This window comes from Rhinopithecus roxellana, chromosome 11 (genome assembly GCF_007565055.1).
Source record: "Rhinopithecus roxellana isolate Shanxi Qingling chromosome 11, ASM756505v1, whole genome shotgun sequence".
In the NCBI taxonomy this organism is placed as follows: domain Eukaryota; kingdom Metazoa; phylum Chordata; class Mammalia; order Primates; family Cercopithecidae; genus Rhinopithecus; species Rhinopithecus roxellana.
Window position 1 is genome coordinate 1,388,031 of NC_044559.1, and position 26,955 is coordinate 1,414,985.

Consider the following 26,955-nt stretch of genomic DNA (forward strand, 5'->3'; position numbering starts at 1 on the left):
GAGATGAATGGATGGACAGATGGGTGGATGGATGGATTGATGGATTGATGGCGAATGGATGGTGGATGGATGGAAGTGTAGACAGAGAGATGGATGGATGGATGGATGGATGGATGGATGGATGGATGGATGAATGGATGAATGAATGAATGGTGGAGTGAAGGCCAGACTGCCTTTCTTATGTCTGCTCAGTGTTTCTGAAGGTCATTGTCATCTCTGTATCTCAGGAGCCTCTGTATCTTAGCAGCTGTCACAGAATAGGTGCTCATTAAATCCTATTAAAATGAAAGTGTGACCCAGCTGGCTCCTGAGTGCCCCTGAGTGCCAACTGGGTCACGCTCCATTTTAACAGCATTTAATGAGTGCCTATCCTATGGTATAGAAGGTATCTGTGCACCTCCTTTTCATGTATCCCCATCATGGCTAACAACAGCCTAGATATATGGTTCCCAATCCTGTGTGTTTAGTGTTACAGACTCCATACTGCCCACTCTGAACAAACCGTGGAATGAGGCGCAGTCCAGCACTGTTATATTTTAGGTCTACTGGGGGATTCCAGTATATAACCAGGATTAAGACCACTGGCCTGTATGCCTCCCTGGGCCTCCCCACCCCCCACATAAGGTTGCATCTATTTGCTGAGTCAAGTCCATCTGCTAGGTTCCAGGGAGTGCTTCCTCCTCTCCCAGCTCCACCATCTCTCCTGAATGAGGGCAGGAGGATCTTTCCAGCTGCCTCCCTGGACTCCATCTCTCAAGACATGGGGAGGGCTCATTCTCAAGTGCATGTATAATTTGTTGGAGGCTCGCTCTAAAAAGTAAATATAATTTCTTGGTTGGCTCAGCTGCAGGTGAGAGCCCAGATGTCTCTGCCCAGAAATGGAGACACATCCGTAGGGATGCGCCCGCCCCTGCCGTCTCTCGGGTCCTACATGCATAGGACGCTCCATCGTGGGGATCCAGCAGGGCTTTGCAGAGCATCTCTTATCTCTGACCTGGCTGTTTCCTGTGCCACACCTGCCTGCCCCACTTCTTGGCTAAGACATGGGTGAGGAGCCCCTTCTTGCAGAAGCTTCTAGAAGCCCCTGGCCTCAGTGAGGTCCACTCCTCTGTGCTCCCCAGTGCCGCCCACCCTGCCCTCAGCCCCAGAAGTGCTGCAGCCCACGTTTCTCCACATCGTCCTGTCACTTAGCCCCTTGAGTGATGGCCTATTGACAGGAGAAGAGCAAAGGAATCCTGAAAGGGGCCCTTCTGCCCCTCTTGGCGCAGTAGGCTGTACAGTAAGCTTAGCCCCACCTCTGAGCACCGCCTCTGTGCCGGCACAGTGGATGGAGACCCTTGAGGTCTGCTGGGGAGAGAAGAGGTGTCCCTGCATTTGAGGAGCTGAGCCAAGGGGGCTGGACCACAAGGAAGCAGCTTAGAGGAGCCATTGTAGGGATGAGGGGTGCCTGGGAGAGGGCTCTGGGCCAGGTGAGGGTGGGGGGGACCCTAGGGAAGTCATCTAAGTTCCCGGAGCATCAGTGTCCTCAAATGAACAATGAGACCCGGCCCCAGCTCCTCCTCAGGGTTGTTATGAGATTAAAATGGGACCGCATACATCAGACCCTCAGAGAAGTTTCTCCCTAAAGACAGCCTTAGTCTTCTCCATTCTTGGTTCAGGCCCTCTGGGACCCCATCTCCACCATCACACACCGGCCTAGGGCTGCACTCTTGGAAGGGCCCCTGCGCTTGCGGGGTGGGCAGGGGACCCTCGCTCCACCTGGGCATTCTCTCTGATGGGGCCCAGGAAGGCTTTGCAGCCGTGGGCCATCTGTCCAGGTCTTACTGGGCCCAGGCAGAGAGGTACGTGGGACCTGGAGAATGGCACAGGGGACGGCAGCGGAGAGAGACTGTGGGCACAGGTGTGGCGAGGCCAGGCCGCCGAGAGCCAAGTGGTTTGCGAAATTTCCTGGTGGTGTGGAGGGAGGAGCAGTTGATGTGTTCACCACCCCACACCCTGTTTGCAGCCTGGAAGACAACTGCAGGGGGTGGCAGGGCTGAAAAGACAATGTCCCCGTTAAAGGAAATTGAGAAAGAGAGTTTCCTTCCTAGTGGGGCAGGACAGTGCAGATATGCGGCCGGTCCTGGAAGAGGTGGGGGCGAGGGGTGGGGGCTCCCACGCCCTGTTATTTCCCTCTATGAGAATGGGCGGGAGCAGCTCCGGAAAGGGTCTCGGATGGAGCCGCCCTCACCCAGGACCCCGCCCTCACCCCAGGACCCCAGGGGTGTCTTCCGGTGAAGGCCGCATAGGAAGCGCCAGTCTGTGCCGCAGTGTAAGTAGAGGCGCTATGAGCCCGAGTTTCCCACGTCCAGGGATAAATAGGGAGCCGTGACAGTCAAGCCGCGCGGAAGTTGCCCTGGCCGCCTTTGCGGTCAGGTGAAGGCACGGAGGCAGGGAGGCCGGGCGAGCGCCGGCGGGCGGAGAGCAGGCCACTGGGGAGAGGCCGAGAGAGAACGCGGGGCGCCCGGCTCGGTGGGTCATTTACAAGGGACGCTGGGCACGAAGGAGGCTGGGGCGAAGTTGAGTCCAGCGGTTGGGTTGAGGGAGCTGTGCAGCGGCGCTGAGCGGAGAAGGTGACGAGGGACTCCTGGTAAAGGACGGGGGAGAGGGGGCCTGGGGGCAGGCAGAGGCCTGGGGGATGCGCTCTGAGGGCAGCCCCTCCCACCGGCCCTGCCCCAGCCCCACAGGCCGGCCACATGCCCTGTGCTCCAGGCGACCCAGCTACATGGATGGCAGCATCCTGAAGGGGGATGAGGGTAGGGAGTGGGTGCGGAGGCTCACGCCTGTAATCCCAGTGTTCTAGAAGGCCCGAGCGGGAGGATCGTTTGAGCCGGGGAGGTGGAAGCTGCAGTGATCTGCGCCACTGAACTCCCGCCTGGACAACAGAGTGAGACCCTGTCTCAAAAGACAAAAACAAAAGGCACCAGGGGTGCAGGGAAGGAGCTATAGTCCCCCAGGCAAGGAAGGCTGCAGAGGGGCCAGGCCAGGAGATAAGGGCCCTGAGCTCAGTGGAAGGGCAGAGTGGGTGTGGAGGAAGGGAGGGACTCCGGAGCACCAGGAAGAGTGAGGGCCCAGGCTGGGTGTCGGGAGAAGTGATGGCGAAGGAAAGAGAGGCGGGAAGAGGAGGGGGAGCCTGCTGGCCTGGCATTGGAAAGCAAAGCGTGGGTTTGTATATGGGAAGAAGACCCCATCCCCTCTTATCGTCATCCCAGCTCAGAAACCATTTGGCCCCGTCACCAAAGCACTCATAGGAACCGCTTTTCCTGTGACACAAGTAGAATTCTCCCACTTAACTTCCCAAATGCTACCCTAAAACCTCTGAAATCCTTGGAAATTTTCAAAATAATCCTCTCCTATTAACTGATGCCTATAAAACGTACTGACTTTCATTACATTTTGTTATGAAATCAGAGATGGGTCCCATTGTAAAATAAATTTGTTTGGAAAATGTAGGGGGGAAATTCCATCTAAAATTTAGACAAGGCTAGAAAATTTCAATGTTATTTGCTAAGGTAGCATCATATTGTTGTTAAAAAGGCGTCATAAAATGAGACCAAGAGTTAATACAAAACATGAAGTCATGTTTCCCTCAACAAAAACGATCTGTTCTGTAGTCAAATTAATTTGGAAAATATTGCAACCTCTTCAGCAGTGGTTGTCAAAGTATAGCTTGCGTCAGAATCCCCTGGGGCCCTTGTTAAAATCTGATGGCTACACTCACCCCCTAGTGTGGGTTAAACTCAGTGCCCACTGGCAGGAAACTGAAACTCCTGGCTGAAATCACCGAGGAGGCCTTCCCTGTTAAACCTCTGGCTGGGGACAGCTTGGTTTCCTGGCTGCTTCTGAGTAACTCTGGCACGCAGTTCCTCCTAGCCACCTGCTGTGCCTGGAAGGGGGCCAGCCCTCCTCAGCAGGCTTTGCCCCTGCCCTGCACAGCACAACTGTGGCATGAAAAATGGAAAAGCTATTAGCAGAAGGAAAAAGCAGGGAGACAGAGGTCAGGTGAACCTCCATGGCCTTGTTAAAGGAAATTGAGAAAGAGAGTTTCCTTCGAGTGAGGAGGAACAGTACAGAAATGAGGCCGGTCCTGGGAGAAGTAGGGACGAGGGCTGGGGCTCACCTGGCACACGGCCAACAGCTGGTGCCCAGTTTGGACCACAGTTTGACACAGGAGAAAGCTGAAGGTTCAGGAGAAAGCTCGGTCACCACCCCGAGACCAGGTGATCAAGGTGGCTGTTACCTGCTTGTGACCTTACCTGGTGCCCTCTCTGGCCTGCAGGTTCCTTCTTTTTACAAAAGCGGATCTTTGAAGCCCTGAATATTCCAGTTATCTGTAAGGATATAGAAATATTTTGCCTCTAGATGACACGCAAATATGTTCCTCCTAACTCCACTTCTTCCTGGATCTGTGGCTTCCTCTGAGAACTGCCACACCCACCCTGTTTTCAGAGCAAACCTCCTGTTTTGAGGTCAAACAGACCCAGCTGGGGAGATGGTGACTCACTCCTGGTTCCTCCAAAGAACAGGGGGGAGCGACCACCTGGGACCTCAGGCACCCCAACATAGGACCTCTTTCTGGAGCACCATCTGGTGCTGGGCCATCTTCAGGCCCTACAGGGCTCTCAGGGCTTGGGAAGGACTCTCATCTCCCAGAAATAAGTTCTTTTCCCCACCCAGACTGACACCAGATGCTACAGTGAGGTTTACTCCTCTAGTTTGACAAGCGTTCCTAGCCCAGGACACTCAGCTGACAAGAGGTGCTGGGGGAGGAAGGAGGCAGCAAGGCTGAAAGAAACTTCTCTGGGTATTCCAGTGCCTGGCTGCTGGTCGTAGCCTTGGTGAAGCCACAGTGGCCTCCCTGGAAGGCTGTAGCAAGAATCTGGGTAAAAGCCCCTCCTTCCCCATGAGGGGCTGGATCCAAGTGGAGAAGGTACCAGAAGGACTGGAAGATGATGCTGGCATTATTCGACAGCTCCAGGTTGCTGTAGCACTGAGCACCTACTGTATGCAGCCCATCACAAAGCCGGCCACACTGCCCAGACTGTGCCATGGCAACTTCCAGCAGTACACCCTCTTGGCCACCTGCAGGCTGCTTTTTTGTCCTGACACATGAGGAGAAAAAAACAGTACTCACAAAGGCTTCCAGCCTTGTGGTCCCAGTACCCTCTCCTGAGCATCATGGCCTCCTCGGAGACCCAGGGTAGCCAGGACAAAGGAGAGAAGCATTTGCTAAGCTAAGGAAGAATGGAAAGGGATTGCTGTTCTGCCTGGATGCGCCCCTAGGCCTGGCAGGGCAAGCAGGAGAGACCCCCAGTGTCTCCTCCTTATCCTAAGAGATCCCCCGTGTGGTTGCTCCAGTTTGCTGCCTTCATGCATGGTCACAGGGTAATTCCCCTGGTACGACAGAGCTGGGATGTCACCAAGCCCTGTGTACCATCAGCCAGGCTCTCCCCAGCCTCCATTCTCTGATTCTGCTGGATCAGGAGGATGTGGGGAGGTCCCTGACTCCCCAGATTTCCCCATGACAAGGTGTGTGTGTCTACAGCTCAGACCCAGCCAGACTCCACCTGAGAAGTGGGGGATCCTGGCCACGTAGGGCTGCCTCCTCGGGGGTAGGCAGGAAGAGGAGCCACTGGAGGAATGCCCCGGGCACAATCCCCTGCACCAGGTGAGATCACCTTTTAGTCCACGAGGCGATGCTGCATGAGCCCCTCTGGACACTAGGAGGCCTGGGCTCAATGCTGAATAAAGTGCAGGCATGACCGTGCCCTCAGCATGCATAGGGCAGTGGGCACCGATTCACACACATGAGTTTGCACCTAAGCTGCAGTAAGAGCTACAGAGGAAATGAACAGAGACAGCATCACTCCAGTGAGCCCTCCAGACACACTCACCCCATATGCGCAGTAGGAGAATGGCATAGCCTATTGGGACAGCCACATCAAAATACCACAGACCAGATGGCTTAAACTGCAGACATTTGTCTCTCACAGCTCTGGAGGCTAGAAGTCCAAGATCAGGGTGCCGGCCAATCCACTTGCTGGCGAGGGCCCTCTTCCCAGCTTGCAGATGTCTCTCTGTGTTCCCATAGTATGGTCACGTGGCAGAGGAGAGATGGGGACAGGGCATGAATAAGCCCTCTGGTGCCTTCCTTTTCTTAGGAGGACGCTAATCCCATCATGGGTGCCCCACCCTCGTGACCTCATCTTAACCCTACTCACCTCCCAAAGGCCCCACCTCCTAATGCCATCACACTGGGGGTCAGGGCTTCAACATGCGAATTTGGGGGGCACAATTTAGTCCACAGCAGAAAAGAAAGGAGCACCAAGCATTCCAGCCTGAAGGAAACATATGTGCAAAGGCCCAAGGCAAAGGCCTGAGCTCTGAGGGGCAGCCAGAGTCAAGGCTGAAGAGTGGGCAGTGATTGAGCACTGACAGTGGGGAGGAAACAGGCTAACTTGTTAATCTCCATCTTTTGTGTGCCAGAGAGAGAAACTGAGGCAGCCTGTGTCATGGTGAACACTAGGCAGCATTCCCACGCTCCTGTGCTGCACCCTGCAGGGCAATGGAGGAAGCCTGGGAAGCCTCTCCCCTCTTTTCCAGCTTTCCTGGACCCATCCCACACCCTGCCTCCTCCAGGAAGCCCTGGGGGTTGCTCACACACACATCTCACTCCTTGGTACCTGCAACCTGCGTTCTGAATTTAGCAAGCTCTGGCCTTGGGTTTCTATTTTCTTGTCTTGTGCAGTGAGCATTTGGAAACTTCTGTCCTCAGCACCAAGCATGGAGCCATTTAGCAGAAAATAAATGAGTTTTCAAGTCAATTGAACTGTTCGTGTTCCCAAAATCCAGGCAACACAGTACAGCAGCTGGATCTCTGTTCCTGGAAGCTTTCTCAGGGACTGGCCCACTGAGTGGGGGACAGCAAGTGCCTGATGAGTGAATGAATGAATGAATGAACACATGTGTGAATGGAATTCAAGGCACTGTAGGCTATTCTGGAGGGTACTGGCCTGTCTGTTCGACAGGTGAGGTGCAGTAGGAACAGCATCCCGTATAGATGCCAGTTTCTATCCTGGTTCTGAAAAGCCAATCACCTTTCTCTGCAGAGCTGCCTGGGGCCGTGGGGGGGTGTGTTGTGAGGACCTCTGAGAGCTCACTGTGAAGGGGCTCTGCAGAGGGAGGCATGGCTGGTGTGTACAAGGTGACCTCTCTCCTGGTCTGCAGGATGGAGAACCTGTTCATCAACCGCTTCATGCACATGTTCCAGTCTTCCTGGAATGACTTTGCCGACTTTGAGAAAATCTTTGTCAAGATCAGCAACACTATTTCTGGTGAGTGTGCCTCTGGGGGCTCTAGTGGTGCTGGGGACAGGGGATGCTGCTCTTTTGTCTGAGACTTACCACGAAATTGACAAGGGCTTTCCTGCCTGCTGCAGCATGTGGGCCTCGCTGCCACCATGCCACCCTGGCCGGCACCCCCTACACTCCACACTGTGGTCACACTTGTGCCCAGTGGTTTCTCCTCCTCAGATATTCAAGCTGCAGTACCCTCGACCTCATTTCACCATCAAAATCTGAAAAGTATCAGAACTTTTTCTTGGCACAAATCAATCGTTTGTGCTTCTGACCAGAGCAAAGGCAGAACTTGGCTTGTGTTTTAGGCATTTACACGAAAGCAACTTTGGGTTCCTTTGGATTAGGATGTGTTTGGTGAGAGCACTAGCTTTATAGTGGCCAGTCATGGCATGGGAAGGACGTTAAGGAGGCAGAAATGGCTGGACAAGAAGAGGTGCTGAAATCAGGACATGGGGAACCAAACTTGGAAAACTGCCCCCAGGGACTCTCCTCCACGCCCCTCCTCCTTTCATCCTGGACTATCCATGCTGGGCTGAAGAACCTGAGTTCATGAGAGACGGGTGCCCCGGGAGGCTTCTGAGCCACTAAGGGCCAGCTCAGGGATGATGAGATGGTGCCACAGCCTGACCCAGTGATGGGCAGGGGGCAGCAGTTGGAGCTGTGCCCATCCAGGGAGGGCACATCCATCTTGGGGGAGGAGACCAAGCAGGGACTCTGCTCTGCAGAGGTCAGGTGAGGTCAGGAGGGCCATGGCCCTGTCTGCCCTCTGCTCAGAGCTCAGGGTGGGCCTCGCTTCTCTCCTGGTAGAGCGAGTCATGAATCATTGGCAGGAAGACCTGATGTTTGGCTACCAGTTCCTGAATGGCTGCAACCCTGTGTTGATCCGGCGCTGCACAGAGCTGCCGGAGAAGCTCCCGGTGACCACGGAGATGGTGGAGTGCAGCCTGGAGCGACAGCTCAGCTTGGAGCAGGAGGTCCAGGTAGGGGTTGATGGGCTGGGGAAGTGGTCAAGGTCACAGTCTGTCAGGTGGAAGCCACTTCCTCCTGGCCAATGCTCATAGACCCCCAAGACACTAACTGCAGGCCCATCTGGCCTGGAGCAGCCACTTCCTTTTCCTGGCAGCAGTGTCAGCCAGGGTCCTGGGCATTATGCAGACTGTCTTGTACAACATCAGAGGAGGAATTGCGTGGAATGTTTCTCCATGATGCTCAAGTCTGGGAACATAATGTCAATATTTTCACTATCAGTATCAATAATTACAGGAGCTATCCTTGATTAGGGGCCTGTGGTGGGACAGGCATTGTGACAGGTGCTTTATATACACAGTCATCAGTTATCACCCACCTTGCAAAGGGGAGAACACTGGAGAAAGAAGTAGATCTTGTGTGAGAATAAAAAAGGGGCACGAGGAGAAACCCAACAGAATGTTTGACTTTCTCGTTAGAAATGCTGCTGCCTGTGCCCCTGTCGCACCCTCCTCCCCATCCTCACCTGCAGACTCAGCTGCCTACGGCTGCAAGGCTGACCTAGTCTTGAGACAGAAGTTCAAACCAGCTCCATCTGAATCTGGTGGGGCCCAGCAACAGGTGCTAGCCCATCAGCCTGCCTCTTCCCCATGGAACCAGTGTGACGGGGCCTTCTGCCACCCAGGCCCTGCTGCCTGTGCCCAGGTGTCCAGGTGGCCTCTGCTGCTTCCAGTCTTTTAAGCTCAGCTTACCCTGGGGTCCTAGTTGGAGAGGGATGGTTGGTGCCCTTTAGAGATAAACCTACAGCCCCAGTACCTGGCCCATCTGAATCTAGAGGGTCACCCACCCAGCTGAAGTCCCTGGACAAGTCTTCTGCCCCAGTGCAGGCAGTGCTTCCTAACCTCCTCCTCCTCCTGCACCCAACCAGGCCCAGAACACTTCCTGGTCATGTGAACAGCTCACAGTTACAATACCCCATACACTGAGACAGCATCTGTGTTCCTGAGTGGACTGAATTGCTAGACTTAGTAACATTGATTCGGTGGCTATAGGTTTCAAACTTCAAGTCAGAGATCATAGAGATTAAGCCATATAGAATCCTAGAATTGGAAGACTCTGAGCAGCCATCTGTGCAACCAGCAGCCAAGGAGTGGCCGTCCTCAGCACTTGGGCAGGGCAACAGCCTCCCACAGGGAGTCCTGGCCACCTCCAGGGCACATGGGTTATGGGTTGCCTTTCCTTTGAGCTGACCTATCCCTCACTGACTAGACGCTTTTTTTTTTGTTTGTTTTGTTTTGTTTTGTTTTTGTTTTGTTTGAGTGGGAGTCTCCCTCTGTCACCCAGGCTGGAGTGCAGTGGCCGGATCTCAGCTCACTGCAAGCTCCGCCTCCCGGGTTTAGGCCATTCTCCTACCTCAGCCTCCCGAGTAGCTGGGACACTGACTAGACTCTTAACACACACACCGTCCCATTTCCTACACACCAGCATGATTCTTAATCCCCACAATCACCTTAGTGATCTACAGCAAGCTTGTGGCCTACTAAAAATGACTACATTGTTTTGTAAAATGTGCATTTATTTTCTGGAACATGAATAGGGAAATCGTATCCCTGTTGTTGGTATTGATTCAGTGTTACAGCTCAAGTTTGTTTGAGTTCTTAGTCTTTGTATTTGGATTCTTTGGTTTCAGATTACAAAAATCAACTCCATCTGGTTTAATCCAAGAACTCTATTGGCTCAGGCAACAGTAAAAAGCAATGCTAACTCATTTGGGACCAGAACAGGGCTCAGATCATCCCCTGCACTGTCTCTCTCTCTCTCCATGTCTCAATCCTCTGCCTCTGGTGGATTTTTCCTTAGGAGGGTTTCCTTACCTGGAGGTAAAGAATGATCGCCAGCAGCTTCAGATTTACCTTCCACCAGCTTAGCAAACACCACCCACTCCCAGCAAGAAAGACCCTGTTTCCTAACACTCCCAGCAGATGTCTTAGGCCATCCTCGGGCCTCACTGATTCTGTGAGCCCGTGCCCATGGCCAGGAGAATGGAATATGCTGACCAGAGGGGACAGGGACTCTAGACAGGCAAGAACTCCAGTGTCAGCAGCAGAATTCTAAAACGTCAGAACTGAGAGATAGGCCTGCCCCTCGTTTTCCAGAAAGATGCAAGGGAGGCCTGGAATAACAGAGAAATGCTGCAGGCAGTGGCCCCAAATCCCAGGCCTCCTGTTCCCAGTATCACGTTCACCAGCCTGGGTGGTCTCAAGATTGGATTAGCAGCCATTCCTTCTGGGTAGAGTCTGATGGTCACTTCAGCTCTCAAAGTCCAGCTGTCCAGCCGTCGTCCTAGAAGGCAAGACACCAATGTGCCTGACCAGCCCGAGGGTCTCCACCTGCCTCCTTCCCCAACACAAGGTGCCCTGAGCGCCTCCGCGGGAAAGGTCCCCGTTTCCCCGCCCCCCGGCCCCCTGCCATCGCGACAGATGCTCAGAGCTGATCCCTGGTGTCAAACGACACAAAGGAGGAGGGCGGTGGCCAGGCTCCGAGTTCCCGCCGTCCTGGGTGGATGGCTTCGTCCTGCGTGGGTGGCTTCAGTCCTGCGTGCCGCCAAGCAGCCCGGGGGTCCTGCGCGCGGGCGCGATCGGTGAAGCTGTAGCGGGGCGCTCTGGATGTCTCCAGGCGGAGTAGACCCTGACCCCTCCGCAGTCGGGACCCTCACCCTTTCCGTCATCACTCAGGAAACAAAAGGCTTCAGAAGGAGCGGCCATACCCCCGGCCTAAGCGCTGCGTTCCCGGCCCAGCAGGCCTGCCCTGCACCTGGCGTTCCTAGGGGCCCCTCTTCGCAGCGGTCGCCCGCCTCCCATTTCAGGGGCACGCTTGTTGTGTGTCGAGGGGTGTTAATCCCTACAGAAAAGGGCACGGATCCGAGGGTCAGCAAGCCCGATGAATTTACACCAATGACCCGCCTGTGTCGCCAGTCTCAGACCAGGGCACAACAGGCCAACCCTGCAGACCACCCCCACCTCCCCAGCCACTGCCCCTTCCCCCTCTGCTTCTGCAGCCCCTCTCCCGCCATACACTCATTCCCACCCCCGCAGACCTTCCCTACCTCCTGGAGACCCCCCTCAACCCCTGTAGATTCCCCTGCCCATGCAGAACCCCCTCTCCCTTCACCTGCAGCCTCCCTACCCGACCCGGTGGACAGCCCTGCCCTGCTTCCTGTCTCTTCCTCCCAAGGGAGATCCCTGTCCTGGCTCTGATTGGGGTTGAGTTCGCCCAGTTTTGACCTCTGTGTAGAGTCCGGCAACATCATTTTTTGACATTTAACTGGTCACATCTATTTCACCTAACCTCTCCTTTCTTCTTATAATCTGACACTCAGTGCGGTCTCTCATCTTTCCTGCCAGTCAAGCAGGTTTCAGACACTACAAATGCAGAGTGAGCTGCTGCCATTCCTTCACCTTACCCCGAACTACCACAACCTGTGAACACCCTCCATGTGAATCAATCAGCCTTTGACACATTCTAAACTCCGCTGAGTCACAGGAAAGGGAGAGGGGGCCCCAGAGATCATCACTCTTTCCTCAGGCCTGATTTTTGGCCCATCTGCTTAGCCTGATTTGGACACATCTCTCTGCCTCCTGCAGCAAGGGAACATTTTCATCGTGGACTTTGAGCTACTGGATGGTATCGATGCCAACAAAACAGACCCCTGCACACTCCAGTTCCTGGCCGCTCCCATCTGCTTGCTGTATAAGAACCTAGCCAACAAGATCGTCCCCATTGCCATCCAGGTAAGCTGCCTCCAGGCACACCTTTCTGAGCAGCTCAGTTCTCCGTGATCCAGGGCTCCTGGGTGGCTCCGTTCACACTCCAGCTCAGGAAGCTATGTCTTTTTTTTTTTTTTTTTTTTTTTTTCTTATTATACTTTAAGTTCTAGGGTACATGTGCATAACGTGCAGGTTTGTTACATATGTATATTTGTGCCTTGTTGGTGTGCTGCACCCATCAACTCGTCAGCACCCATCAATTCATCATTTATATCATGTATAACTCCCCAATGCAATCCCTCCCCCCTCCCCCCTCCCCATGATAGGCCCCAGTGTGTGATGTTCCCCTTCCCGAGTCCAAGTGATCTCATTGTTCAGTTCCCACCTATGAGTGAGAACATGCGGTGTTTGGTTTTCTCTTCTTGTGATAGTTTGCTAAGAATGATGGTTTCCAGCTGCATTCATGTCCCTACAAAGGACACAAACTCATCCTTTTTTATGGCTGCATAGTATTCCATGGTGTATATGTGCCACATTTTCTTAATCCAGTCTGTCACAGATGGACATTTGGGTTGATTCCAAGTCTTTGCTATTGTGAATAGTGCCGCAATAAACATACGTGTGCATGTGTCTTTGTAGTAGAATAATTTATAATCCTTTGGGTATATACCCAGTAGTGGGATGGCTGGGTCATATGGTACATCTAGTTCTAGATCCTTGAGGAATTGCCATACTGTTTTCCATAATGGTTGAACTAGTTTACAATCCCACCAACAGTGTAAAAGTGTTCCTATTTCTCCACATCCTCTCCAACAACTGTTGTTTCCTGATTTTTTTTTTTTTTGATTTTTTAATGATTGCCATTCTAACTGGTGTGAGATGGTATCTCATTGTGGTTTTGATTTGCATTTCTCTGATGGCAAGTGATGATGAGCATTTTTTCATGTGTCTGTTGGCTGTATGAATGTCTTCTTTTGAGAAATGTCTGTTCATATCCTTTCCCCACTTTTTGATGGGATTGTTTGTTTTTTTCTTGTATATTTGTTTGAGTTCTTTGTAGATTCTGGATATTAGCCCTTTGTCAGATGAGTAGATTGCAAAAATTTTCTCCCATTCTGTAGGTTGCCTGTTCACTCTGATGGTAGTTTCTTTTGCTGTGCAGAAGCTCTTTAGTTTAATTAGGTCCCATTTGTCAATTTTGGCTTTTGCTGCCGTTGCTTTTGGTGTTTTAGACATGAAGTCCTTGCCCATGCCTATGTCCTGAATGGTACTACCTAGATTTTCTTGTAGGGTTTTTATGGTATTAGGTCTAACATTTAAGTCTCTAATCCATCTTGAATTAATCTTCGTATAAGGAGTAAGGAAAGGATCCAGTTTCAGCTTTCTACTTATGGCTAGCCAATTTTCACAGCACCATTTATTAAATAGGGAATCCTTTCCCCATTTCTTGTTTCTCTCAGGTTTGTCAAAGATCAGATGGCTGTAGATGTGTGGTATTATTTCTGAGGACTCTGTTCTGTTCCATTGGTCTATAGCTCTGTTTTGGTACCAGTACCATGCTGTTTTGGTGACTGTAGCCTTGTAGTATAGTTTGAAGTCAGGTAGCGTGACGCCTCCAGCTTTGTCCTTTTGACTTAGGATTGTGTTGGCAATGCGGGCTCTTTTTTGGTTCCATATGAACTTTAAAGCAGTTTTTTCCAATTCTGTGAAGAAACTCATTGGTAGCTTGATGGGGATGGCATTGAATCTATAAATAACCTTGGGCAGTATGGCCATTTTCACGATATTGATTCTTCCTATCCATGAGCATGGTATGTTCTTCCATTTGTTTGTGTCCTCTTTGATTTCACTGAGCATTGGTTTGTAGTTCTCCTTGAAGAGGTCCTTTACATCCCTTGTAAGTTGGATTCCTAGGTATTTTATTCTCTTTGAAGCAATTGTGAATGGAAGTTCATTCCTGAATTGGCTCTCTGCTTGTCTGTTACTGGTGTATAAGAATGCTTGTGATTTTTGCACATTAATTTTGTATCCTGAGACTTTGCTGAAGTTGCTTATCAGCTTAAGGAGATTTTGGGCTGAGACGATGGGGTTTTCTAAATATACAATCATGTCATCTGCAAACAGGGACAATTTGACTTCTTCTTTTCCTAACTGAATACCCTTGATTTCTTTCTCTTGCCTGATTGCCCTAGCCAGAACTTCCAACACTATGTTGAATAGGAGTGGTGAGAGAGGGCATCCCTGTCTTGTACCAGTTTTCAAAGGGAATTTTTCCAGTTTTTGCCCATTCAGTATGATATTAGCTGTGGGTTTGTCATAAATAGCTCTTATTATTTTGAGGTACGTTCCATCAATACCGAATTTATTGAGCGTTTTTAGCATGAAGGGCTGTTGAATTTTGTCAAAAGCCTTTTCTGCATCTATTGAGATAATCATGTGGTTCTTGACTTTGGTTCTGTTTATATGCTGGATTATGTTTATTGATTTGCGAATGTTGAACCAGCCTTGCATCCCAGGGATGAAGCCCACTTGATCATGGTGGATAAGCTTTTTGATGTGCTGCTGAATCCTGTTTGCCAGTATTTTATTGAGGATTTTTGCATCGATGTTCATCAGGGATATTGGTCTAAAATTCTCTTTTTTTGTTGTGTCTCTGCCAGGCTTTGGTATCAGGATGATGTTGGCCTCATAAAATGAGTTAGGGAGGATTCCCTCTTTTTCTATTGATTGGAATAGTTTCAGAAGGAATGGTAGCAGCTCCTCCTTGTACCTCTGGTAGAATTCAGCTGTGAATCCATCTGGTCCTGGACTTTTTTTAGTGGGTAGGCTATTAATTGTTGCCTAAATTTCAGAGCCTGCTATTGGTCTATTCAGGGATTCAACTTCTTCCTGGTTTAATCTTGGGAGAGTGTAAGTGTCCAGGAAATTATCCATTTCTTCTAGATTTTCTAGTTGATTTGCGTAGAGGTGTTTATAGTATTCTCTGATGGTAGTTTGTATTTCTGTGGGGTCGGTGGTGATATCACCTTTATCATTTTTTATTGCATCTATTTGATTCCTCTCTCTTTTCTTCTTTATTAGTCTTGCTAGTGGTCTGTCAATTTTGTTGATCTTTTCAAAAAACCAACTCCTGGATTCATTGATTTTTTGGAGGGTTTTTTGTGTCTCTATCTCCTTCAGTTCTGCTCTGATCTTAGTTATTTCTTGCCTTCTGCTAGCTTTTGAATGTGTTTGCTCTTGCCTCTCTAGTTCTTTTAATTGTGATGTTAGAGTGTCAATTTTAGATCTTTCCTGCTTTCTCTTGTGGGCATTTAGTGCTATAAATTTCCCTCTACACACTGCTTTAAATGTGTCCCAGAGATTCTGGTATGTTGTATCTTTGTTCTCATTGGTTTCAAAGAACATCTTTATTTCTGCCTTCATTTCATTATGTAACCAGTAGTCATTCAGGAGCAGGTTGTTCAGTTTCCATGTAGTTGAGCGGTTTTGATTGAGTTTCTTAGTCCTGAGTTCTAGTTTGATTGCACTGTGGTCTGAGAGACAGTTTGTTATAATTTCTGTTCTTTTACATTTGCTGAGGAGTGCTTTACTTCCAATTACGTGGTCAATTTTGGAATAAGTGTGATGTGGTGCTGAGAAGAATGTATATTCTGTTGATTTGGGGTGGAGAGTTCTATAGATGTCTATTAGGTCTGCTTGGTGCAGAGATGAGTTCAATTCCTGGATATCCTTGTTAACTTTCTGTCTCGTTGATCTGTCTAATGTTGACAGTGGAGTGTTGAAGTCTCCCATTATTATTGTGTGGGAGTCTAAGTCTCTTTGTAAGTCTCTAAGGACTTGCTTTATGAATCTGGGTGCTCCTGTATTGGGTGCATATATATTTAGGAGGGTTAGCTCTTCCTGTCGAATTGATCCCTTTACCATTATGTAATGGCCTTCTTTGTCTCTTTTGATCTTTGATGGTTTAAAGTCTGTTTTATCAGAGACTAGGATTGCAACCCCTGCTTTTTTTGTTCTCCACTTGCTTGGTAGATCTTCCTCCATCCCTTTATTTTGAGCCTAGGTATGTCTCTGCATGTGAGATGGGTCTCCTGAATACCGCAGACTGATGGGTCTTGACTCTTTATCCAGTTTGCCAGTCTGTGTCTTTTAATTGGAGCATTTAGTCCATTTACATTTAAGGTTAATATTGTTATGTGTGAACTTGATCCTGCCATTATGATATTAACTGGTTATTTTGCTCGTTAGTTGATGCAGTTTCTTCCTAGCCTCGATGGTCTTTACATTTTGGCATGTTTTTGCAATGGCTGGTACCGGTTGTTCCTTTCCATGTTTAGGGCTTCCTTCAGGGTCTCTTGTAAGGCAGGCCTGGTGGTGACAAAATCTCTAAGCATTTGCTTATCTGTAAAGGATTTTATTTCTCCCTCACTTATGAAACTTAGTTTGGCTGGATATGAAATTCTGGGTTGAAAACTCTTTTCTTTAAGAACGTTGAATATTGGCCCCCACTCTCTTCTGGCTTGTAGAGTTTCTGCCGAGAGATCTGCTGTTAGTCTGATGGGCTTCCCTTTGTGGGTAACCCGACCTTTCTCTCTGGCTGCCCTTAAGATTTTTTCCTTCATTTCAACTTTGGTGAATCTGGCAATTATGTGTCTTGGAGTTGCTCTTCTCGAGGAGTATCTTTGTGGTGTTCTCTGTATTTCCTGAATTTGAATGTTGGCCTGCCCTACTAGGTTGGGGAAGTTCTCCTGGATGATATCCTGAAGAGTGTTTTCCAACTTGGTTCCATTTTCCCCCTCACTTTCAGGCACCCCAATCAGACGTAGATTTGGTCTTTTTACATAATCCCATACTTCTTGTAGGCTTTGCTCATTTCTTTTTCTTCTTTTTTCTTTTGGTTTCTCTTCTCGCTTCATTTCATTCATTTGATCCTCAATTGCTGATACTCTTTCTTCCAGTTGATCGAGTCGGTTACTGAAGCTTGTGTATTTGTCATGTATTTCTTGTGTCATGGTTTTCATCTCTGTCATTTCGTTTATGACCTTCTCTGCATTAATTAGTCTAGCTGTCAATTCTTCCACTCTTTTTTCAAGATTTTTAGTTTCTTTGCGCTGGGTATGTAATTCCTCCTTTAGCTCTGAGAAGTTTGATGGACTGAAGCCTTCTTCTCTCATCTCGTCAAAGTCATTCTCTGACCAGCTTCGATCCGTTGCTGGTGATGGGCTGCGCTCCTTTGCAGGGGGAGATGCGCTCTTATTTTTTGAATTTCCAGCTTTTCTGCCCTGCTTTTTCCCCATCTTTGTGGTTTTATCTGTCTCTGGTCTTTGATGATGGTGACGTACTGATGGGGTTTTGGTATAGGTGTCCTTCCTGTTTGATAGTTTTCCTTCTGACAGTCAGGACCCTCAGCTATAGGTCTGTTGGAGATTGCTTGAGGTCCACTCCAGACCCTGTTTGCCTGGGTATCAGCAGCAGAGGTTGCAGAAGATAGAATATTGCTGAACAGCGAGTGTACCTGTCTGATTCTTACTTTGGAAGCTTCCTCTCAGGGGTGTACTCCACCCTGTGAGGTGTGGGGTGTCAGACTGCCCCTAGTGGGGGATGTCTCCCAGTTAGGCTACTCAGTGGTCAGGGACCCACTTGAGCAGGCAGTCTGTCCGTTCTCAGATCTCAACCTCCGTGTTGGGAGATCCACAGCTCTCTTCAAAGCTGTCAGACAGAGTCATTCGCGTCTGCTCAGGCCTCTGCTGTTTCCCCTGTTGTTTTTTAGCTGAGCCCTGCCCCCAGAGGTGGAGTCTATAGAGACAGGCAGGTTTCCTTGAGCTGCTGTGAGCTCCACCCAGTTCGAGCTTCCCAGCGGCTTTGTTTACCTACTTAAGCCTCAGCAATGGCGGGCGCCCCTCCCCCAGCCTCGCTGCTGCCTTGCGGTTAGATCGCCGCAGACTGCTGTGTTAACAATGAGGGAGGCTCCGTGGGCGTGGGACCCTCCCTGCCAGGTGAGGGATATGTTCTTCTGGTGTGCCCATTGCTTAAAGCGCGGTATTGGGGTGGGAGTTACCCGATTTTCCAGGTGTTGTGTGTCTCAGTTCCCCTGGCTAGGAAAAGGGATTCCCTTCCCCCTTGCACTTCCCAGGTGAGGCGATGCCTCGCCCTGCTTCAGCTCTCGCTGGTCAGGCTGCAGCAGCTGACCAGCACCGATTGTCCGGCACTCCCTAGTGAGATGTCCCCAGTACCTCAGTTGAAAATGCAGAAATCACCGGTCTTCTGTGTCGCTCGCGCTGGGAGTTGGAGACTGGAGCTGTTCCTATTCGGCCATCTTGCTCCGCCCCCAGGAAGCTATGTCTTGAAAGACACTAGGGCTTCCTGCCGGCCCTGAGGTGGGCTGTCCATAGGGGCGGAGAGGGCTGTACTCCCCAAGGCACACTTGAGAAGCCCCTGGCCAGTGGAGGCACACTGTGGAGGACCTGTGCTGGGATGATATTCTTCACTCTCCACCCAGTGCCCTGACCAAGGGCCCCCAGTCAAGGTGCTGCCAGGAGCCAGGCAGGTGAAGCTGTGGCCTGAGCTGGAGACCAAAACCACTGAGGGGCACCGTGGGTGCTGGGGTCAGGAACCAGGCCAGTCCTGGTATGCCACCTTTGATAATGATGTGAGTTTTTACGTCCACCTGAGATGAGGGAGGAGGAAGAGGGAGACCCTGGATGACAGGCACGTGGGCACAGGGCTTTGTCTCCACCTGTTCCTGGCACCAGCCTGCTGCCAGTCTGGGAGCTGGTGTGCAGACAGCACGGACCAAGGCCAGGACTGGACTGGGCATAGGTCCCTGGGGGTAGGAAGGAACTGCACAGAGGATGCCGTGGGAGACTGGCAGATGAGCATTCAGCAAATAATGTCCATGAACTGGACCTTGGGAGCTGTGGACACAATAGCAGCTGGATAGGTCAGGCACCAGCCACATGCCAAGGCTATCCTACGGGTTAACCTGCACAGTCCACCATCCCTCACCCTCGATTCTAAATCTAAAGAACCTGAAAATTGCTGCATGTTTCAAAACTGTGCAGCAAATTCATTGTTTGTGAACAAACCTTCTTTGAAGCAATAGGTGAGGTTATTTAGAGCCTTTTCCCCATTCAATGTGATATGCATGTGGATCACTGCAGAAATACTGCTCTGTTTGATTGTAAAATAGTATGTTGCCCTAGACCTGGGGTGGGAGGGTGTATGGCACATAATGAAGTATACCCACTGCTAAAATCCTAAAAATTCTGGATTCTGAAGCACATTTAACCACTGGGGTTTTAGATAACCTCTCTTTATTTGTGTCATCATCACCACAACCCTCCCAGGTAGTGGGCTTTATTGATGTTGATCATTTTACCCAGATAAGGAAACTGAGGCACAGGTGCCCACTGCCAGCCACAGAGCTAGGATTCAAGCCAGGTCATCTGACTCTCTAGATTCCAGGCTCCCCACGGTCTCCTAGGGGCATGTGCCCTCAGAGGAGCTTCCCATCTGTTACCAGAGAGAAGCCCTGTGCCAAAGAAACTGAAGCAGTAGGTAAAGGGACAGGTGACCTAAAAGAAGATGAAATTTCTGCAAGATCCCCAGAGATCCCAGGTACCACCAATGGTGCCTTCAAAAGCTTGGCTCAGAGACCTCTTGGAGCAGCCTGGAGTCAGGGGCCTAGCTTAAATTCCAGCTCAGCCACTTGCTGACAGGCAGTGGGACCTTGAGAAAGCCACAGACTGTTCCTGGGTCTCTTTCTTCTTCTGAAAATGGAAACTTCGCAAACTATAAAGACCCAAGCAAATAAAAGTCAGAGGATAGTAACTCCAAGATCTAGTTCTTTGAAAGGTCCAAAAAATAATAATAATAACCTCCTCATGAGGCTGACGGAAAAAAAGAGAGAGAAAAATAAAACATATTCAAGATTCGGAATAAAAAAGGAGTCATAAAAAGAGTAATTATATTGTCATGAGCCATGGTGGTGCACAAGTGTAGTCCCAGCTACGTGGGAGGCTGAGGCAGGAGGCTCACTTGAGGCTGTAGTGTGCTATGATCACACCTGTGAATAGCCATGGCACTCTAGCCTGAGCAACATAGCAAAACCCCGTCTCTTAAAAAAGAGTAATGATTATGTATTTTTTTAATGAGAGTAATATGGCAACACATTTGAAAAACTAGAGGAAATGGATTAAAAACCTAGGAAAAGATAAATTAGAAGAAATTGTAGAAAATAGGCCAATTTCCATATAATGATTGGAAACAGACCCACATGGCGAGCAGCTGAGTCTCACCCAGCTACTAAACAGCCAACATTTCCAGGGCTCTTTATTAGCCCCAAATTGATCCTATAAAGCTGGCGTAAGCTTAGTTCTGAAACTGGACACAGGCAGACTTCAAAAGAAGGCTGAAGACCAATCTAAGTATTAAATAAAGATTGAAGAGAGGCCGGGCGCGGTGGCTCAAGCCTGTAATCCTAGCACTTTGGGAGGCCGAGATGGGTGGATCACGAGGTCAGGAGATCGAGACCATCCTGGCTAACACGGTGAAACCCCGTCTCTACTAAAAAATACAAAAAACTAGCCAGGCGAGGTGGCGGGCGCCTGTAGTCCCAGCTACTCGGGAGGCTGAGGCAGGAGAATGGCGGAAACCCGGGAGGCAGAGCTTGCAGTGAGCTGAGATCTGGCCACTGCACTCCAGCCTGGGCGACAGAGCGAGACTCCGTCTCAAAAAAAAAAAAAAAAAAAAAAAAAAAAAAAAAAAAAAAAAAAAAAAAAACAAGATTGAAGAGAAATCTAAGGGTGATATTAGCAAAGTGAGTGCAGCAGTGTATTAAATGACTATATGTAATAACCAAGCAGGGCTTATTCCAGATATTTCAATATCAAGAGAGCTACCACCATAATTTATTTTACCAATAAGGATAAAGTTTATGATTATATCAATTCACACTAAAGGTGAATTTAATAACATTTAATAGCCACATGGCCGGGCGCGGTGGCTCAAGCCTGTAATCCCAGCACTTTGGGAGGCCGAGACGGGTGGATCACGAGGTCAGGAGATCGAGACCATCCTGGCTAACATGGTGAAACCCCGTCTCTACTAAAAATACAAAAAACTAGCCGGGCGAGGTGGCGGGCGCCTGTAGTCCCAGCTACTTCGGAGGCTGGGGCAGGAGAATGGCGTAAACCCAGGAGGCGGAGCTTGCAGTGAGCTGAGGTCCGGCCACTGCACTCTAGCCCGGGCGACAGAGCAAGACTCCGTCTCAAAAAAAAAAAAAAAAAAAAAAATAGCCACAACAAATAAAAATTAATAGGAGGAACCTTACTTTATATGATAAAGATAGCTAACATCAAAAAGGTGCAACTCTAATGCCATTTCCATTAAAATAATAAATAAGAATGCTGATATCGCTGTTTTTATTTGACATTATTTTAGAGGTCATACCACGTGATAAAACAGGAAAACAATCAATAAACATATTGTCAAAGAACAGGCAACATTATCCTTTCTGGTAATGCTATGGTAGACCTAGAAAACATAAGAGATTCTAATTTTTTTAAAAGCTACTAGATTAATAAGTTCATTTGGCAAAGAGTTTAGATAAATATATTTCTCAAAAAAAATAGCTTTCTCCATACCAACAATAAAATATAACATCCATATAAGGAAAAACTATGAAGTTATTATTATTATTATTATTATTTTGAGATGGAGTCTCGCTCTGTCACCCAGGTTGGAGTGCAGTGGCATGATCTCGGCTCACTGCAACCTCTGCCTCCCGGGTTCAAGCAATGATCCTGCCTCAGTCTCCCAAGTAGCAGGGATTACCATGCCCAGCTAATTTTTTGTATTTTTAGTAGAAACAGTGTTTCACCATGTTGGCCAGGCTGGTCTGGAACTCCTGACCTTGTGATTCACCTGCCTCAGCCTCCCAAAGTGTTGGGATTACAGGTGTGAGCTACCGCACCTGGCCAACTATGAAGTTATTTTAAAGGATATACAATGAACTCTTAACAGTGATTTGATATTGGGGAGGAAACTGTATATCATAATAATGTCAGTTCTACCAAATTCTATTATAAAAACTTAATGCACTTTCAAGTAAAATTTCAGCCAGAATTTTTTATCTTTCTTGGTGGAGGTGTGGTGGTGAAGAGGAACTAAAAAGGAGAGAAAACAATTTAAAAATTGAAAGATTCATGTGGAAAAAGAAATCTGGCATAGTCAAAAATTTTTTGAAAAAAATAAAAACCACATAGAGAGGCAGGACAACCAAGTCTAAAAAAAAAAAAAAGAAAAGAAAAGAAAATTTAATAGAAAAAATTAGGTATGGTGGTGCATACCTGTAATCCCAACTGCTCAGGAGGCTGAGGTGGGAAGATGGCTTGAGTCCAGGAGTTCAGGCTGCAGTGAGCCATGAAAGCTCCACTGCACTCCACACTGGGCAACAGAGTTGACACCCTGCCTTTAAAAAAAAAAAAACAAAAAGAAAAGAAAACACAGAGGGAACACTTTCCTTGCTGGATTTGTAAGGTTACTGTTAAGCTGTGCTTGAAAACAGAGAGAACTGGGGGACAGTATAGAGTAAGATCCAGAAATAGACTCCCCTACAGAGGAATTTAATGTATCACAATGGAGGTTTTTCAACTCAGTGAAAAGGGAATATTATTTTAATGGTGCTATCACAATTTGCATAAGAAGAAAATTAAGTTGGACTACTCTGTCATGCCATTTACAAAAATAAATCTCATCATGTAGAGTTGCTTAGAAGAAAAAGAAAAAAAATTCAGATGAAATAAAAATTAAAATGAAAAAAGTAAATGAATTTAGAAAAACTATGCGGAGACTCAGAAGACTTTTAGAAGGAAAAGGAAACCAAGAAGTTAGAAGGGGAAAGCTAAGCATGTTTGATTGTGTAATGTTTTAAAACTTGAATGATAAAATAAACCATAAACAAAGCCAAAAAGCAAAATAGAGATTGGGGGAATAACTGTAACAGAAGTGACAGCTAAGAAATGCCTATCTATGACATACAATTAGCTCCTTTACATTGACAGGAAAATACAAATACTCCAGTGGAAAAATGATCAGAGAATATGGATAGGCAATTCACAAAAGAAGAAATGTAAATGGGCAACCAGCATATGGAAAAACTCCTAATTCACCTGTAGTTAGGGAAATGCAAATGAAAGTTAACAATAAGATATCATTTCTAACCTGTCTGGTTGGAAAAACAAAGGGGTAACTCCCAAACACCAGCAAGGATAGAGCCCCATGCACTGCCCATGAATTGTTGCAGCCTGGCAGTGTTCATGGGATAACTGGTGGGCCTGGGCAGCCCAAGGTCAGAGCTTGGGCCAGTACCGGAACAGATCCCACAGTACCTGCTGTACCAGGTGCACATTGGAGTGGGTGGTCAGAGGATCCTGGGGTTGGGGCTGTCGTGGTGAGGACAGTTGTGTTGCCGAGCTGGACTGGGGTCTGCTTGCCCAGTGCAGCAAAACAAAACACTGAGATTGGGATAGAATCTAGAACACAAGGCATTTATTGCGGGGACCAAAAAAGGAGAATTGGGCAACTTCCTCTTAAGACTGGAACTCCCTGATGGCTTGCAGGTAAGCGTTTTTAAAGGCGGGGTAAATTTCAGGAAAGCAGAAGTTAACAGACAAAATCATTAATCAATACATGGAGGGCACACATTGGATTTAGCCTAAAAGGGCAAGATATCTTGAAGTGGGGTGGGCTTCCAGGTCATAGGTAGATTCAAAAATTTGTTGTTTTGCGGTTGGTTAAGGAAGAGAAGTTTTGTTTAAAATTTTGAGTTACCAGAAAGGAACGTTAGCTGTGGCTTGTAGGCGGGACTTCCCCCAGGCCCCCCAGGAAGAAATTTAGAACAAAGAGCCGCGCTCAGAGTTCAGGCCTCAGCTCCCTCTTCTCTGAGGTCTCTGTACCAGTGGATCCATTTGGTGGGGGTCTGGGTTTCTGAAAAACAACTCAGAGTCACGAGTTCAGGTGTTCTCTTTAATTTCCAGAGGGAATCAAACACCCCAGGACTCTGGCTTCCTTGGCTGTTTTAGGTTGCTGTTATCCTCTTGCTTGGCAAGTTGCTCATTTACTTCTCAGGGCTAGCTGGGTGCCTGGAATTTCCCTGGAAGGAACTCAGAATTTTCCTTCATTTCTATGCCTTGTTGGGGGGCTGGGGGGCTACAGTGCCCTAAGAGGAGGCCCCTGCTCCATCTCAATTGGAGGGGCACTGGAGGGGACTTTATTGTTTAAGTGTTCTGACAGCCAGTAGCACTGAACAGGTGTGCACCAGCAGAGTGAACCTGTCCGAGGAACAGTAGGGCAGGCAGTGTCTACTCAAAGAAAACACCCCCACACCCCCAAGGCTCAGCCTTCGCTAGCAGCCACCAGCAGAAATGAAAGCACAAATGTGGGTAGCAGCAGGAGCATAGTTTGTGATGGGGGAAAAAAAATTGAAAACAGTCTAACAGCAGAAGAGGATTGAAGTGAGTGAGCCCTTCCATGTCGTCACCATAAAACGTTGTAGCATCTTTGAAAGGAATGCTTTAGTTCCCTCCCAGCTGACCTGGAGGGGTCTCCACAATGAGTTAATAAAGTGGAAAAACAAGACACAAAGGACCAATAAAGAATACGTATCTGTCATATACAAATAGCTCCTTCAAACTACTAAGGCAATGGGCATGGTCTGACTTATGTAAAATGAATGCAAGGATGCAGCAGGCCTACTGTGCCGGCATGGGAACACACGGATGTGGTGTTACCAGGTAGGAACATGGTAATGACCCAGTGGGGGACAGGTGAGCAAAACAAAGAGACAGATACTGATTATAATCATATTCAGTTGATGGAAAATTGGACAGATAAAAGTGCACACATGCAAAGACCTATGAAAGGAGGCTCCCCAGAATTTAGTGGTTATCACTGGGGGCTGGAAGATGAGATGATGTTTTCTTTCTTTCTCAGGCTCTCCTGTCATGACTCGAATTTCTTTTTATAATAAGCACATATTCTTTTCTAATCAGAAATGTAAAGCTACTTCCTTACCCAAAAAAACAAATTTAAGAAACACAAATTGCTCAGAGCAAGTTCTGGCATCCCATGGCAGGCCAAGACCCTGGACAGGAGTGGGAGGATGTGAAGGATGGGTTTGGGAAGGGCCAGCTCAGTAGTACAAGAGCTCAAGGGGATGGGCAGGTGAGGCCTGGCCAGGCTAGGAGGTGAAGAGGCAGAAGGCAGAGTGATGGGCTGAAATAGGCAGAGCACTGGGCCCATCCTCATTCAGCTCTTTTTTTACTGGTCAGAACAGTTTTATATATAAATATATAAATATATATATAATAAATATATATATAATAAATATATATAATAAATATATATATATATAAACAGTTTTTATATATATAAAAATATAATTTTAGATTCAGGAGGTACATGTGCAGGTGTGTTACATGGTTATATTGCATGATGCTGGGGTTTAGGCTTCTATTGAACCCATCACTCAAATACTGAGAATAGTACCCAATACCTAGTTTTTCAACCCTTTCCTCCCTCCTTCCCTCCCTCCCCTTCTTGGAGTCCACAGTGTCTTCTTTTCCCACTTTTATGTCCATGTGTAGGCAATGCTTAGCTCCCACTTGTAAATAAGAACATGCAGTATTCGATTTTCTGTTTCTGGGTTAATTCACTTAGGATTATGGCCTAAGTGCCAACCCTAAACTGCACCGATGTTGCTGCAAAGGACATGATTTCATTCCTTTTATGGCTATGTTGTATTCCATGGAGTACATGTACCACATTTTCTTTATCCGGTGCCACTATCGATGGGCACCTAGGTTGATTACATGATTTTGATACTGTGAACAGTGCTGCAGTAAACATATGTGTGCATGTGTCCTTTTGGTAAAACAATTTCTTTTCCTTTGGGTAGGTACACAGTAATGGGGTTGCTGGGTCGAATGGTAATTCTATTTGCAGTTCTTTGCAAAATCTCCAAACTGCTTTCTACGGGGATGGAAGTAATTTACACTGCCACCTACAGTATGTAAGCATTCCCTTTTATCTGTATCCTGCTAACATCTATCCTTTTTTTACTTTTTAATAATAGCCATTCTGACTGGTATCTCTTTGTGGTTTTAATTTGCATTTCTCTGATGATTAGTGATGTTAAGCATTTTTTTCATGTGTTTGTTGGCCACTTGTATGTCTTCTTTTGAGAAGTGTCTGCTCCTGTCCTTTGCCCACTTTTTAATGGTGGTGTTTTTTCCTAAGCTCCTTATAGATTCTGGGTATTAGTCATTTGTAGATGCATAGTTTGCAAATATTTTCTCCCATTCTGTAGGTTGTCTGTTTACTCTGTTGATAGTTTTTTTTTTTTTTTCTGTGCAGAAGCTCTTTAATTTGATTAAGTCTCATTTGTCAATTTGTGTTTTTGTTGCATATGCCTTTGAGGTCTAGTCATAAATTCTTTGCCTAGGAAATGTCCATAAGAATTTTTCCTAGGTTTTCTTCTAGAATTTTTAAAGTTTGAGATCTTACATTTAAGTCTGTAATCCATCTAGAGGTAAATTTTGTATATGGTGGGAGGAAGGGACCCAGTGTCATTCTTCTGCATATAGGTAGCCAGTTTTTCCAACACCATTTATTGAATAGGATGTCCTTTCCTTATTGTTTACTTTTGTTGATTTTGTCAAAAATCAGTTGGTTGCAGGTACATGGCTATATTTCTGGGTTCTCTGTTCTGTTCCATTGATCTGTGTGCCTATTTTTGACACACAGTATACCATACTGTTTTGGTT

At 47.9% G+C, this 26,955-nt stretch overlaps 1 protein-coding gene across 2 annotated transcripts in view; it reads left to right on the plus strand.

Moving 5' to 3' along the window:
• The window catches only part of ALOX5 (arachidonate 5-lipoxygenase), a 69,722-nt gene that overhangs the window by 33,330 nt on the left and 9,437 nt on the right, over positions 1–26,955 (plus strand). For both annotated transcript variants that reach the window (XM_030940054.1, XM_010383406.2), the window contains exons 5-7: positions 7,267–7,373; positions 8,205–8,377; positions 12,008–12,154. In XM_030940054.1, coding sequence (XP_030795914.1) covers positions 7,267–7,373; positions 8,205–8,377; positions 12,008–12,154 — 427 coding nt within the window. The remainder of the gene's footprint in view (positions 1–7,266; positions 7,374–8,204; positions 8,378–12,007; positions 12,155–26,955) is intronic.